We start from the raw sequence: 16008 nt of genomic DNA on the forward strand, positions 1-16008 counted from the left end.
CTCAGAGACATTAAATAACTTAAGTCCACATGGTTAGTAAGTGTCTGTTTAACAAGTAAGGAAAGGTGATATTAAAAAGAGCTGTGTGTGACAAGGGTTTAGTTTCCAAAATATACAAACAGCTCATACAACTCAATACCAAAAAACAAACAACCCAATCAGAAAATGGGCAGAAGACCTAAGTGGACATTTTTCTGAAGAAGACATACAGATGGTCCACAGGCCCATGAAAAGATGCTCAACATCACTAATTATCAGAGAAAGGTAAATCAAAACTACAACGAGGCATCACCCCACATCAGTCAGAAAGGCCATCATTAAAAAGTCCACAAACAGTAAATGCTGGAGAGAATGTGGAGAAAAGGGAACCCTCCTACACTGTTGATGGGAATGTAAATTGGTGCAGCCACTATGGAGAACAGTATGGAGGTTACTTTAAAAATAGAGCTACATATGATGCTGAGCATATATCCAGAGAAAACTCTAATTTGAAAAGATGCATGCACCCGAATGTTCATAGTAGCACTATTTACAATAGCCAAGACATGGAAACAACCCAAATGTCCATCAACGGATGAATGGATAAAGAAGATTTGATATATATACACAGTGGAATATTACTCAGCCATAAAAAAGAATGAAATAATGCCATTTGCAGCAACATGGACGGACCTAGAGATTATCATATTAAGTGAAGTCAGACAGAGAAAGACAAATATCATATGATATCACTTATACGCAGAATTTAAAATATGGCACAAATGGACATATTTACAAAACAGAAACAGACTCGTAGACACAGAAAACAAACTTATGGTTACCAAAGGGGAAAGGTGGTAGGAAGGGATAAATTAGGTGTTTGGGATTAGCAGATACAAACTACTATATATAAAATAGATAAACAACAAGGTCCTACTGTATAGCACAGGGAACTATATTCAATATCTTATAATGAAAAAATATGAAAAAGAATATGTATAACTGAATCACTTTGCTGTGAAGCAGATACTAACACATTTAAAATAAATAAGTAAATAAAATCAAAAATAAATAAAATAAAGACATTAAACTAATACATTAAAAAATAAAAAATAAATAAAATAAATTTTAAAAATAAATAAATTAAAAATAAAATAAAAGGAGCTATGTGTCTAATGCTGAAAAGGGAATTTAAAAAATCACTCAAAGTGGATTTTATTTTATTTATTTATTATTTTATTTTTTAATTTTTAATTTTTTTGACCACATTTTGGTCTTCATTGCTGTGCATGGGCTTTCTCTAGTTGCAATGAGCAGGGGCTACTCTTCGTTGCAGTGCACAGGCTTCTCATGGCGGTGGCTTCTCTTGTTGTGGAGCACGGACTCTAGGCACGTGGGCTCAGTAGTTGTGGCAGGCAGGCTCTAGAGCACAGGCTCAGTAGTTGTGGTGCATGGGTTTAGTTTCTCCGCGGCATGTGGGATCTTCCCGGACCAGGGCTCAAACCCATGTCCCCTGCATTGGCAGGGGGGTTCTTAACCACTGCGCCACCAGGGAAGTCCCAGATTTGATTTTAAATACTAATGCTGGGCTCCTTGAGCAGGCGAAAAGAATGTGTCCATTCCCCAGTTCACACCAAAATCATCCAAGAAAGTGACCTTGAAAGAACAGGCTGTGTTTCTTGATCTCAGCATCCTTAGAACACATCTCTATATATGGAGGTCAATAGATGCTCAAAATGGTTATTGAGTGTTAAATTATACGGGCATGTTTAGTGTGAAGAGGGGCTGATGGCATGGGATAGTGGTTTTCAACTAACCAATTAAACATCTACTGCAAACTCCCTATTATAAGAAATGTTACCAGAGGCTGGAACACACAGGGGCTGAGTCATGCCCTGAGGGACCCAGCATCTGGAGGTGGAGGGAAGAAAACACCTCTAACTGCAAGTGGAGGCAGTGTGAACTATGGCATGCTGGGTGTGCAAGCTAAGAGACACCACGGTCCAGAGTAGACAGGGGCCACTTGTCAAAGGGCAGCAGAATTTATAGCTAAAGTAGATTCTGAGGGAGGTCTAATTAGGAACCAGGAGGTAAGTTAAGTATCCAAGACAAAGGTATTGAAGTCAGAGATGTCAGACAGGTTTATAAGCTTAGCAGAGAACCAGCAGTGGAAAAGGTACAGAATAGCTTTAAACACCAGACTAACACTGGTGAAGTTTACTCGGTAGTTTCTGGGAAAACTTGAGCAAGAGAGGGACAGGATCACAATGATGTTCTGGGAAGATCAGCACGTCTAGGGGTTTAGGAATGGAAAGAAGAGGAAGCAGGGAGACTGGCCAGTAAATGTAATCATTCAAGCATGATGACTACGGTGGAGCCAGGAAGATTCCAAAGTGAAACATAATCAAGGCTTTGGTCACTGGTTGGGGTCCAGAGACTGGGAGGGGGACTGCAAGGGAGTGTAACAAAGAATTCAGAAAGGAAAGACACAAAACAAAGACTCTGGTTAAAAATGGTTTATGCAAATGTTCTTTTTTTTTTTCTTTTACAAAGATCTTGTAGGAAAGTCCCTCCTTTGTTATATTTCCTCTGCTTGAACATATCTCTTTTATTCTTAATATAGGATTGAGTCAAGGATATGTCAAAATGGCTTTGGATTCACGAAGACAAGTGGTGGAGGAGACTGAGGATGGAAAAATTTCCCAAACTAAGGGATTTTAAAGATGTGGGTTTGAATCAATTCTGACCCTTAAATGAAAGCAATCTGAGTTTAGTTTCCAAAATACAGTTTTGACAGAAACCCTCATGCAAACTGGCCTCCCCTGTCTCAGTGTGCTGGGACCTGTCCATTGAGCTCATGTTTGATTGTGTGGTCAGTTTCAGGCGGATTTAGAGTTAACAGACAGGAGGCATGTCTGATGATACCTATGACATACACAATTGTGCTAGTTACTTCTGAAGCACTGTGTGAATGTTCTAGAGAAATCAGTATTTCCTTAGAAAGCATATGCTCACCGGAGTAGTTTCTGAACTTTTCTATTATGAAGAATACTCATTAAAGTTTAAAAATTACAGGATAGTAGTTATTTTTATTACCCACTAATTGAGAAAATACAGATTATATATGGATGCTAAAAATAAAAGCTCCTTACCCAGAGGGAAGTTAAGGCCCAGAGATTAGAAACTGCTTGTTGCTACACTGCAATATGTTTAAAGAGCCCAGCTTTATAGATATCAGGCCTCTCATCTTCATCAAAGAGTATATTCAGCTGCAATCCTCATGCAAAAACGTCTATGTCTGATTTCATGGAGGTGTATAGAACACAACAATTAATCAATTCTATTACACATGGAACATGTACAGAAATAGATCATATAATAGACTATATAGCAGGTGTCAGTAAGTTTTAAAGAACCAGAATCATACAGATCAAAGCTTCCTCTGTTATAAGTTAATTTAAAAAAATAAACCTTTGAAAATCCCAGTATGCTTAATAATTTTAAAATATTTAAATAACTCCTAAGTCAAAAAAAATCACAAAAATTTGATTATAATTGAATAATATTTAAGATACTACATTTGGTAATTGTGGAGTACAGCAAAAGAAATATCAAGGAAATTTTATCATTTTAATGCTTATATTAGAAAAGCAAAAAGGCAAAAATTAAACACCCCACTTAAGAAGTTAGAGGACAAAAATGATAGAATAAACCATAAGAAAGTAAAAAAAGAGGGAAATAATAAATTTAAGAGCAGAAATTAATATATAGAAAAAAATAGAGGATCAAAAAGTAGACAAACTGATCAAGGAAATAAAGAAAAATGGTATAAATATACAACATTAGGAGTATAGAAAAGATACAGCTAATGGTATCAGAGATGATTTTTCTTTAATTAAAACATTAAGAACAACTTAATAAAAATATATTTGGTAATAGTCAAAAGAAACAAATTTGCTGAAAAAACTGTACTTGCCAAATTTACTATTTACTCCTGAAGAAATAAAAAGCCTGAATGGTCTCCTATAATCAATAAAGAATTTGAAACTGGAGTTAAAACTCTTCCCACAAAGTAAACATCAGGCTCAGATAGTTTTACACGTGAGTTCTACCAATTAAAAAAAAAAAAACTACCCAGATTTTTTCCAAATATATCCAACATTTTCTAGAGATATGAAAAGAACTATCCCCTAATTATTTTATGGAGGCCAAAATATCCTTGATTTAAAAACCAGATAAAGACTTTGCAAGAAAAAGAAATTACAGTCCAATCTCACTTATGAATATATGTGAAAAAATCTTAAACACAGTATTAGCAAGCCAAATATAGCAGAAAATAAAAAATATAACTTCATGCTCAATTTATTTCTGAACTATAAGGGTAGAATTTGCATTAGAAAATTTCTAACCATAATCACCTTCTTAATAGCTTAGTGGAGAAAAACCCCATAATCAACTCAATCAATATTGCAAAAAAAAAGAATTCATGATTTTTAAAAAGGAAAAGAAAAGCTTTTAGCAAGCTAGAAGAGGGAATTTCCTTAACCAAAAAAAAGGGATTCCTAGTAAACACTATGGCAAACATCATCCTTAATGGTGAATTGTTAGAAGCTGTGCCTCTTTAATTGGGGGTCAGCCAATGCTACTGACCAACTGTAGTAGCCCGTGAAATTCACCACTCAGATCTCCTGTTTAGGGAGCCAAGTTGACTGACATTCCTAGCTGCTACCCCTCTGGATCCACCACCACTTTCATGCTGAGGCTACACATCATTCAGGCTGCTCTCAGTCAGTGACTGACAAAATTTCTGATATAGCTTGAGCCCATCATATGGGTGTGGACTCCTCTAATGGGCAACCTTGCCTCAAGGATTCCCTTTTGGCCTGGCTGAAGCTGTCTCAGGGCTGTGCTACAGTCTGAAATCCTTCCTACTCACTTCTCCTTCCTTTCTCTTCTTTTTATAGGTGCCATGCTTGTACCCCCTCCTGGAGGCTCTTCCTATCTACTTCTGCTCTGTTCCCTTTATCCTTCACAGGTGTTTCTTTTAAAGAAAATACTAAGCACAACTTAATGGTCAACACAGCTCTTGAACGTCTACCCGTCTAAGTGCCTATTTCTTGGAGAACCTGTACTGACACACCAACCACACACTAGCCACGACTACTTCTATTCAGCACTGCACTGTGCACTGGAGGTCTGGCCAGCGCAGTCTCTGAACCTCAACTTAGGTTCTAGACACACTAGAGTAGTTGCTTTTCCTTGAATTCACTCTGTGCTTTTCTGTTTCCGAATCTTTACTTGAGCCATTACCTCCACTTTCCCCATTCCCCATTTATTTAAGTCTAGCCCATCCTATAAGACCCAGCTCACAAAAGGGGATTTTTCCTAAATTTCTAAATTGGAGTAATCTTTTCCTCTACTAAAATTCAGCAGAACTTTGTGAATTCCCATTGTGTCATACATATCTTATTTATGTGTATGATTCTTCTTCTAGATAATTAACTCCTGAAATTGGCCACAGCTAGATAATTAACTCCTGAAAATTGCTTGCAACTGTGCTCATAAATGTTAGAATTATCAAGATCAAAACCTAATCTATCTATAAAGATATATATAATAAAAAAATGAAATAATGCCATTTACAGCAACATGGATGGACCTAGAGATTATCATACTAAGTGAAGTAAGTCAGACAAAGACAAATACCATATGATATCACTTATATGTAAAATCTAAAAAATGATAACAAATCAACTTATTTACAAGACAGAAATAGACTCACAGACATTGAAAACAAACTTATGGTTACTAAAGGGGAAAGGGGTGGGGGAGGGATAAATGAGGAGTTTGGGATTAAGAGATATACACTATTATACATAAACTAGGTAAACAACAAGGACCTACTGTGTAGTACAGGGAACTATATTCAATATCTTATAATAACTTAGAATGGAAAACAATCTGAAAACTGAATCACTTTGCTGTACACCTGAAACTAATACAACATTGTAAGTCAACTATACTTCAATTAAAAAAAACCTAATGCATCTATTTATGGGTTGCAAATAAAAATAAAAAAATACTAATACAAAACATTTTCACTTATTCCAACACACTTCATCTCAGGGATAACAGAATAAATGTCAGCATGGATCCAAACTCTGCAGAGGTCTGGTTAGCTACAAGATCATTTTAGCTTTCCTTTTGCAGGAAGGACTCTGAACAGTTCTTCCCTGAAAAAAAAAAAAAATAGTTCCAACATGTAATTAAATTAGTATTCAGGAAGTTCTCCTTTACATCTAGCTTAAATTCCTCTTGCTACGACCTCAGTATATTTTCTGTTCTTTGGGGGAACTGGCACAGACAGGTATGATTGACCAACACTTCCACAAAGAGAAAGCCAATATTCTAGTTACAGTTAACCCAAGATTTTATTTTTGCCAACTCTTGAGTGCTTTTAAAAATTGTAACAGAATCTGGCGGTGGCCCTGAACTATTCCCCTCTGGGTAAGGGTCTGCTTCTCCTGGTTAGGGTTTGCATTTCTCCCATGGCTGGTGCTGTTCTAGGCTAGGCCACTTCCTCAAAGCAGGAGAGAGATTCGGTGGGTCATCTGGAAATATTCCCTGAGGTTATAGGGCCACCACTTCCCCTTCCTGCTCTATTGAAATGTAATGCCCAAGCTTGCCTCCCTGGCCAAGCCCTAGCCAGCCCCCAGGTTGGCTCTTTTGTGTGTCAGCCTATGACTACCTATCAAACACTTTCGGATCATGCCCATAATAAGAAAGTCCTGGGAAAACCTGTGGGCTGGGGTTCTGACTCATGCACCCCACCAACAATAGCAAATGCAAACAAGACATTTGGGCAGCAGGGTGTGCTGCCATAAGTGAAGATAAATCTAACTTTCAGCTTTGTAATGCTGACAAGGAGTATGCCAAGAAACTCACTTTTCCTCAGAAGCAACTTGTTATTGCCAAATACCCTGTTAATCTGATTGGAGAGGAGGTTCCCTTTGTATTCTGAGACTCCGTCCTGACTGTGAATACCAGTTGAACAGCATCCACCCCAGGATGCAGGACAGAGATGGGGTGCAGAATGGAGTTGTTGTTCCTTAGCTCTGGAGCATCTGGTAGATGCTGAATGATAAATGAGCAGTTAGCACAAACACTGACACTAGTTAATCAGAGTTTGCTTTACCCTTCTTTCTCTGACCCTGTATTTATTGGGCTTTAGAGAATAGTGAACTTGGAATTTAAAAGGCTTGAGTTTAACCCCAGGTCCTGAGTGCATAGCTATGTCTTACTTTCTATGGCTTTGAAATGAAAATATCACCTGCAGAATGTCTCTGCAGCTAACGTTGCTCCTAAATTGCTTTTATGGACCCCCAAAATATCCAAACCGAGAGACTCTAATACAGGGCTACTTTGTCATTTTTATAAATGTAATGTGGATACCCTCAAAGCTCCTGCAGTGACTATTCCAGGGGACACCGTTTATGTTGTATTCCACATGAATCACACCCCTTAGGGTTACATAATACTCTGGATACTATAACGTGATATTTGTACAAGAAATAGTTACTCTTTATTGATAAACTAACACAATTGTCTCAAATCCACGTAACAATGTTGCAAGAAGGAACTGTTATCTCCATTTTACAAATGGGAAATCAGGGTCATAAAAGTTCAATATGTTGACCTCTCTTTCCCCCTAAGAAAGTAAATAGTTAAGGATGAGGAATAAGGCTTTGAAATCTGTTTGTCTGATTCTAAAATGTGGGCTTTTCTTACTACTCTATCAATATCAAATACCTTAGCTGTAAATGGGTATTCCCTCATCCATTCAACAGATGCTTATTGAATGCTATTAATAATAACAGTCAACAACTACTGACCACACACTATGTACCAGGCTGAGGACACAATTGGGAACAAGACCAACTTTGTCCTTGCATGCATGGAACTTACTGGAAAGAGAAACATTAGGCAACTAAGACAATAGCTAATACATTTGGGTTTAATATGTGACATATGTTGCTCTACGTGTTTTACATATATTTATTTAATCCTCACACCAACCCTGTGAGGTAGATATTATTTTTCTGTTTTGCAGATAAAGAAGCTGAGGAAGAAGGATGACTTGCCCAGGATTACATAGCTGGTCAATGACAGATCTGGGATTAAAGACCAGGGAGTCTAGCTCCAAAGGGCACTTAACTACTAGCAATACTAACGATGATGTAAATCATTATTTCCTGACTACTGTAGTAAACGCTATAAAGTAAAGGCATGGTGTGAAAGCATGTAATATTGGATTTATTTATTTTTATTCAAAGGACATTAGTCTCAGTTTTTATTAAAATCCATACATGCATTTATAAAGAGAAAGAAGTTTAGGACTATGTGTGTGTGCATATTTTTTTTAAGGACTTTAAACAATTATTTATTTATTTACTTATATTTTTTTGGCTGTGTTGGGTCTTCATTGCTGCGCACGGGCTTTCTCTAGTTGCGGCGAGAGGGGGATACTCTTCGTTGCGGGTCGCGGGCTTCTCATTGCGGCGGCTTGTCTTTGTTGTGGAGCACGGGCTCTAGGTGCACGGGCTCAGTAGTTGTGGCTTGCGGGCTCTACAGTACAGACTCAGTAGTTGTGGCACATGGGCTTAGTTGCTCCACGGCATGTGGGATCTTCCTGGACAAGGGCTCAAACAAATGACCCCTGCATTGGCAGGCGGATTCTTAACCACTGTGCCACCAGGGAAGTCCTGTGTGTGCGTATTTTATATCGAATTCTTAACCACTATTTTCTAGGAGTTCAAGCAATTTAAAAAATTTTATTATTTATGATATTTTTGTAATATCCAATTTTTAAAAACAAGAATAACCTATTAATTTTATCATTACAGAAAATGATAGAGCCCTTTTAATCTTGGGAAAATGCTGTAAAAACTGGATTTTGATTAAGAAATTATCGTTTAGTGGGGCTGAGGGGGGGGAAAAACTGATGTTCAAAGGAAAAAAAAGTTCACGATGACTCTTTCCATGATTCACCTCTGTGGTCAAAATAAATAAAAACCACTAAATATTTCAACTAAATATTGAATAAGAGTCCTTTGGCTTCAGAAGATCTCACACTATACTCAAAGTTTTTAATTCAAAATTTTGATTTAAATCAAATAAGATGAACACCAGTAAGGGCCTACTCTTCATGAGAGGTATGTTATAAGGAAAGACCAAAGCCTTCTAAATCATTCAGAACTGGGTCCAAATCCTGACCCTTCCACTTCCGAATTAAATGAATTTGCCACACTTACTTAATCTCTCTGAGGCTCAATTTCCACATTTGTGTATAAAACAGAGGATATGTCAGTGCTGCAGGGTTGTTATGAGATTAAAGGCCACTGTGAGATTATATATCATCTACATAGGGTACCTGGCTTTTGCTCAATAAGTCATAATTTCTCTAATAAAGTAAACATTTTGTTTTAATATGAATGCTCAGGTTCATACCATAAAGTATTTCAACCCCTGCCCTTTTTAGTGAAATGTGTTATAAGCAACACTCAGTGCTAGTAAGAAAAAGAAGTCTAGAACGATATATGTATATACATGTGTGTATATATATGTGCTTATTTATATATCTAACTCTGCTACTATTATCTCTGGGTGTTAGGATTTCAAGTGAGTTTTTAAAATGTCTCCTTATTAAGGTGACTTCCATCTGTGCTTTTCTGGGAAGCCCTACCTGGCCCTAGTCTGCTCTTTCAGGGCTGGCTCTGGGGGTGAGGGATGAAGCAGCAGCAGCAGATCGGACAGTCTCTAGGGACATAGGGAACAGATCTCGAGAAAAAAGAAAGAGAAGTCTAGAATGTCCATCTGTAACATACATTTATTTGTTTTCAGACTCTCTTCCCCTGGAAAGTTTTAAATACTTTCTGTATCTGATAGGACATAAAACCAAATTTCTCCTACCAATACCTTTCCATGGTTACCCAGTGTGGTTAAATGCATGTCTCAGGTGCTGGAGGTGAAGGTTGTCTTTTTAGAAGAAAAAGACAAAGTGCTCTGACTCCTCAAGGGCTGGAATCAAGGAATAAACCTATGTTGCTGCAACCTGTGGAAAAGAAACCTATAAACCTAGTAAACCTAATGGCTCAGTAAATGACCCAATAAACCTAAGTTCTGAATTTTTTAACTTCAGATTTCCCCCTAAATTTGCCCCATCTTAAAATGATTGATGGCTTCTTTTCTAGAAAGATGAAACCATTATCAAGCCAGAATGCTGAGGCTAACTTAGCTAGTCTTTTTTTTTGCAGCACGCGGGCCTCTCACTGTTGCGGCCTCTCCCGTTGCGGAGCACAGGCTCCGGACGCGCAGGCTCAGCGGCCATGGCTCACGGGCCCAGCCGCTCCGCGGCATGTGGGATCTTCCCGGACCGGGGCCCGAACCCGTGGCCCCTGCATCGGCAGGCGGACTCTCAACCACTGCGCCACCAGGGAGGCCCACTTAGCTAGTCTTGATTGCTAATTACTGTTTGAACTTTTTCAAAGTATAAAATACACGTGAAAAAGGGTACAGGTCAAGAATGTACAGCTTGATGAATTTTCACCAGCTGAACACACCTGCGTAATCAGCACCCAGATCAAGAAACAGATCGTCACCACACCCAAGCAGCTTCCCTCACTACTTTTTCAGTCAAGGGTAACCACTTTCCTGATTTCCAACAGCACAGGTTGGTCCAACCTGTTTTTGAACTTTATCTATAGAATCTTTCAACATGTTCTCTTTTTTTTTATCTGTTTTCTTTTTTCACTCAGCATTTCATCTATGAGACTCATCCATATTGTTGTGTATAGACTTTTCATCATCATTGCTTTAGAGCAACCTGTTGTATGTGTAACATTTTTTGATCAGATATTTATTTTCAACACATAGAGTTAAAAAATAATTATGCACTGGTGTTAAGGCTTGCTTTCTCCAATTTCCTAACCCCCCAACATGTAGTTTCTTAATGGAGTTAGTCAAGGAAACTTTACATTATAGAAAGGAAAATGTTGGATTCCCGTTAATTCTGCCTTGTTTAGATTTTTCCACAATGGGAAGTGTTAACAGGGGAAGTGTAATGATGCCTGGGAAAGACATCCACTGTTTGTCAGCCAAATTTGCCAGGCCAGTGTAACTGACTTCCCGTGTAATTCCCGAGGCACTTGAAGACAGGAAAAGATGCTGCCGTCTCACCGCTCCCGTAGGAGCGCCCAAACCAAAGCTGGAGCCAGGCCCAGGTGTGACGTGGTTTAAATTGGTCTCTGGTGCTGCCCCATTCTCCTTATCACCATCTGCCATCTCTTATTGCTCACTAACAAGTCTGTGATTATGGTCTTCTTCATCAGTAGATATACACCACCTAGAAATGACTTAACCCAGTAGTTTTCCATTATTTCACCACCTCCTATCAACCCAGTTGGGATTTTAGAGATAGTTTGAATAAGGCAATATCCCTAGACCATGCTACGATCTTTTGTATGTAATTGTGTCTTTATGTCAGAGATACTTGGAGATCAAGTGTCTCCTAAGGAGAGGAATATGAGTTGACAAACCTAGTAAGATATAGGAGACCCTAGTGAGAATATGAATCTTTTACAGGCAATGGAAAACAATTTGTCATTCCACACTAAAGAATGGGGTCTGCTGATACCATTCAGCATTCTTCTAGAATGGTGAGGTCAGTCATGTGCATGGAAATGGGAAGAGCCAGAAATCTCGTGCTCCCCTCTGTGTCTCCCTTGATCTGGTGTTATCACGGTCACAATGGGGAAACACACCTTACCTCACTCTTCAAAATACTGGTCGTCTCTTCCCCCTTTTTAGTTAGGTAGTTGTTTAATAAACTTGCCTTGTACAAAGCAGATGCTCAACAACAATAATAATGTCTACCTTTCCCAGGGATGTTGGCACTTTAGCAGAGGATCCTGAATGCCTAAATCTAAATCCAAAGGATACATGTCAAGTTTATAGGTTAGAATAAAAATAATAATAGGCATTAGTTTTTAGAGCATTTGCTAGGTGCTGGGTACTATGTGAAGCACTATAAATGCATTACCTTGTTTAATCCTCTTATTATCCTCATTTTATGACTGAAGCATTGAGCTCTAGTAAATTTCTGAAGGTCAGACAGCTGATAAGTGGCAGAATTGTAATTCAATTACAGCCAAATCTGTCTGATCGAAGAGCCAAGTTCTCAATCATTGCAACACAGACACTTTCTTGTGGATTGTGCATTTACTTCTCTGCTGTAACAATTCTGCTTTTTACTGCTTACTGCCATTATTTTCTTTGCTCTGTCACATATTGCATCGAACTTGTTTTTTCTCACACCTGTCCCTGATGCCATATTCTCTTTTGTCTCATTGCACATAGCAAAGAGCCAGTTGTATAAAATAGTCTCCTGATTTTTCAGGTTCATAAAGTAAAATACTTTCTAGAGAAAGGCTTTTCTCAGCTCCTGGCTTGGTTCCTGTTTATTATGAAGCATTTCTTCTCCTTCCTATTTAGTCTCCAAGATTTTTTTAAATCTTTTTTTTTTTTGGCTGTACCATGCAGCATGTGGGATCTTAGTTCCCCGACCAGGGATTGAACTCACACCCCCTACATTGGAAGTGCAGAGTCTTAACCACTGGACTGCCAAGGAAGTCCCTAGTCTCCATGATTTTGATTTATTGATGTTCATTGTCATTCACAAACCTGAAAAGATAGTTTCAAGCATTTGTCTTAAATTACTTACTGAAGCTTCCTAGGGCAAGGACAAGGTAGCAGGCTAGATGAAGTGGAAGCCCAGAACTCCTGCCAGATGAGCTGCAGGGTTTCATTAGCTAGGACTAGGGGTACAGATCTCAGATCCCATTTCTGAGGCATGGCTGTACATAGATGTTCTCTCCACGATGCATCTGGGTACTGAGGTTAGGCAATTTAGAGGAGAAAGCCAGACTGTGGCAAAATCTTACTCACTTGTGATATAGGGTTGAGCCTTTGTGTCATTATTACTATAGTTACTGAAAAAAAAAAAAAACCACTGAAGTAATGGCGTTGGAGACAAGGAGATTGCTGACATTTTCTTTTATTGCACAATCTTCCTAGGAATCCTGCAACCTGACTGTCCAATCACGGAATTCTTTAGAAACTGAGCTGGTCCAGGAAGGAGAGCTTTTTAGAGAAGCATCCCTGAAATCACATCACAGCAACTGCCAACTTTGCCTAAACACAGAGCCCGGTGGTGCTGGCGTAAGTGAACACTCTACATGCACTTTGTTGCTGCTGCAGCTCTTAACTTGTGCAGCTTTGTGTCCAGGTCATATATACTTTGTGGATATTTCAGAAGCATTTATGGTTCCATACAGGTACACAGAGGAATGTGCAGTGGCTGAACTTTTGGCCAAATGGGGTCTTGGAAACCTGCATGGTGACATGGGAAGAACAGGGGCTTTGAAGTCAGACTTCACGACCTTGGATTTAAGAAGTGGTTCTAGTATTAGCTCTGCAGTCCTGGACAAGGCAACTAACTTGCTTAAGTTTCAATTTTATCATCTGCACAATGTCACTCACACAGCCTATAATCAACATCACATACTAGTATTGCTGATTTTAAGTCAGTTTCTCCCTCTAGACTAAGGTCCATAAGGAGAAGGATATGTCTTGCTCATTGCTACATTCTACCATGCCTAGTACACCATCTGGCAAGAACTAGGTGATCAATAAACAGTTATTAAGTTAATAAGAAGCTCTATAACAAAAAAAAATATCTACTGGGATTTTTATTATAATTGGGATTATATAGAATTAGATTAATTTTAGGAGTATCTATATTTTTATGACTCATAAACATAATATATCTTTTTGTTTCTGTAATGTTTTCACTAAGGTTTTATAATTTTTGCTACAAAGACTCACACATGTTTTGTTAGGTTTATCCCCAGGTATGTGAAGTTTTTATAACACTGTAAAAGTCTTCTTATAAAAACAACAGATTTTCTAATTCTTGGGGTTGATGCTTAGAATTGAAACTTAACTTTGTATATTATTTATTAAGTCACATTTTAAAGTTTTGTTACTAGTTCTAATAATTTATCTGTAGATTCACTGAGGTTTTCTACCAGACAGTTACATCATTTGCAATAAAGATGATTTTATTTCTTATTCTCAAGTCCTTACATCTTTTTTCCTTTTATTCCTCGTCTTTTTTTTTAATTGAAGTATAGTTAATGTACAATATTATATGTTTCAGGTGTACAATATAGTAATTCACAATTTTTAAAGATTATACTCCATTTATAGTTGTTATAAAATATTGCCTATATTCCCTGTGTTGTACAATATATCCTTGTAGCTTATTTGATACATAATAGTTTGTGCTTCTTAATCCCCTACCCTTATATTGCCCCTCCCCGCTTCCCTCTCCCTACTGGTAACCACTAGACTGTTCTCTGTATCTGTGAGTCTGTTTCTTTTTTGTTATATTCACTAGTTCTTGTACTTTTTAGATTCCACACATAAGTGATATCATACAGTATTTGTCTTTCTCTGTCTGACTTATTTCACTTAGCATAATACCCTCCAAGTCCATCCATATTGTTGCAAATGGCAGAACGCATTAACAAATTGAAGAACAAAAACCATATAATCACCTCAATAGATGCAGAAAAAGCTTTTGGTAAAATCAAACATCCATTTCTGATAAAAACTCTCCAGAAAGTGGACATAGAGGGAACATACCTCAACATAAGAAAGGCCATATATGACAAACCCACAGCTAATATCATACTCAATGGTGAAAAGCTGAAAGCATTTCCTCTAAGATCAGGAACAAGTCAAGGATATCCACTCTCACAACTTTTATTCAACATAGTTTTGGAAGTCCTAGCCATGGCAATCAGAGAAGGAAAAGAAATAAAAAGGGATCCAAATTGGAAAAGAAGTAAAACTGTCACTGTTTGCAGATGGCATCATACTATACATAGAAAATCCTAAAGATGCCACCAGAAGACTACTAGAACTCATCAATGAATTCAGTGAAGTTGAGGATACAAAATTAATATACATAAATCTGTTGCATTTCTATACACTAACAACAATATATCAGAAAGAGAAATTTAAAAAATACTATTTACCATCTCATCAAAAAGAATAAACTATCTAGGAATAAACCTACCCAAGGAGGTAAAAGACCTATACTAGGAAAACTATAAGACACTGTTGAAAGAAACTGAAGACAACACAGATGGAAAGATACCATGTTCTTGGATTGGAAGAATTAATATCATTAAAATGACCATTCTACCCAAGGCAATCTACAGATTCAAAGCAATCCCTATCAAAAGACCAATGGCATTTTTCACAGAACTAGAACAAATAATTTCAAAATTTGTGTAGAAACACAATAGACCCTGAATAGCCAAAACAACCTTGAGAAAGCAGGACAGAGCTGGAGGAATCACGCTTCCTGACTTCAGACTATACTATAGAACTATAGTGACCAAAGCAGTATCGTACTGACACAAAAACAGACACATAAATCAGTAGAACAGAATAGAGAGCCAGAAATAAACCCATGTACTTATGGTCAATTAATCTGCAACAAAGAAGGCAAGAATATACAATGGAGAAAAGATGGTCTCTTCAATAAGTGGTGCTGGGAAAACTGGACGGCTACACGTAAAAGAATGAAATTAGAACATTCTCTTTGTTTTTTATTTCTTGTCTAAGACATCTAGAAAAATATTGAATAGAAGTGGAAATAATGGGATCCTGTCTTGTTACTGATCTTAAAGGGAATGTTTACAGTGTTTCACCATTCACGATAATGCTTACTATAGATTTTCTTTGTAGATAACATTTATCACATTACGGAAGTTTCCTAACATTCTAATTTTTTTAAATAAATGGATGTTGAATTTCACTGAACATTTTTTTGTGTATTGAGAAGGTTACATTTTTTTCTTCTTTAATCTGTTAATACGAAGAATTACATAACTGATTTTC

At 37.6% G+C, this 16008-nt stretch overlaps 1 protein-coding gene across 1 annotated transcript in view; it reads left to right on the forward strand.

Annotated features, from left to right (window-relative positions):
* Window positions 1-2656: 2656 nt before the first annotated feature.
* Window positions 2657-16008, forward strand: part of SELP (selectin P) — a 62205-nt gene continuing 48853 nt past the window's right edge. Inside the window, exons 1-3 of the mRNA XM_029231071.1 lie at window positions 2657-2704; window positions 8068-8216; window positions 13111-13254. Of these exons, the coding sequence (XP_029086904.1) occupies window positions 8112-8216; window positions 13111-13254 (249 nt within the window). The 5' untranslated portion in view covers window positions 2657-2704; window positions 8068-8111. The remainder of the gene's footprint in view (window positions 2705-8067; window positions 8217-13110; window positions 13255-16008) is intronic.

Source organism: Monodon monoceros, unplaced genomic scaffold (genome assembly GCF_005190385.1).
Source record: "Monodon monoceros isolate NGI ecotype Baffin Bay Population unplaced genomic scaffold, NGI_Narwhal_1 Super_Scaffold_18, whole genome shotgun sequence".
Taxonomy (NCBI): domain Eukaryota; kingdom Metazoa; phylum Chordata; class Mammalia; order Artiodactyla; family Monodontidae; genus Monodon; species Monodon monoceros.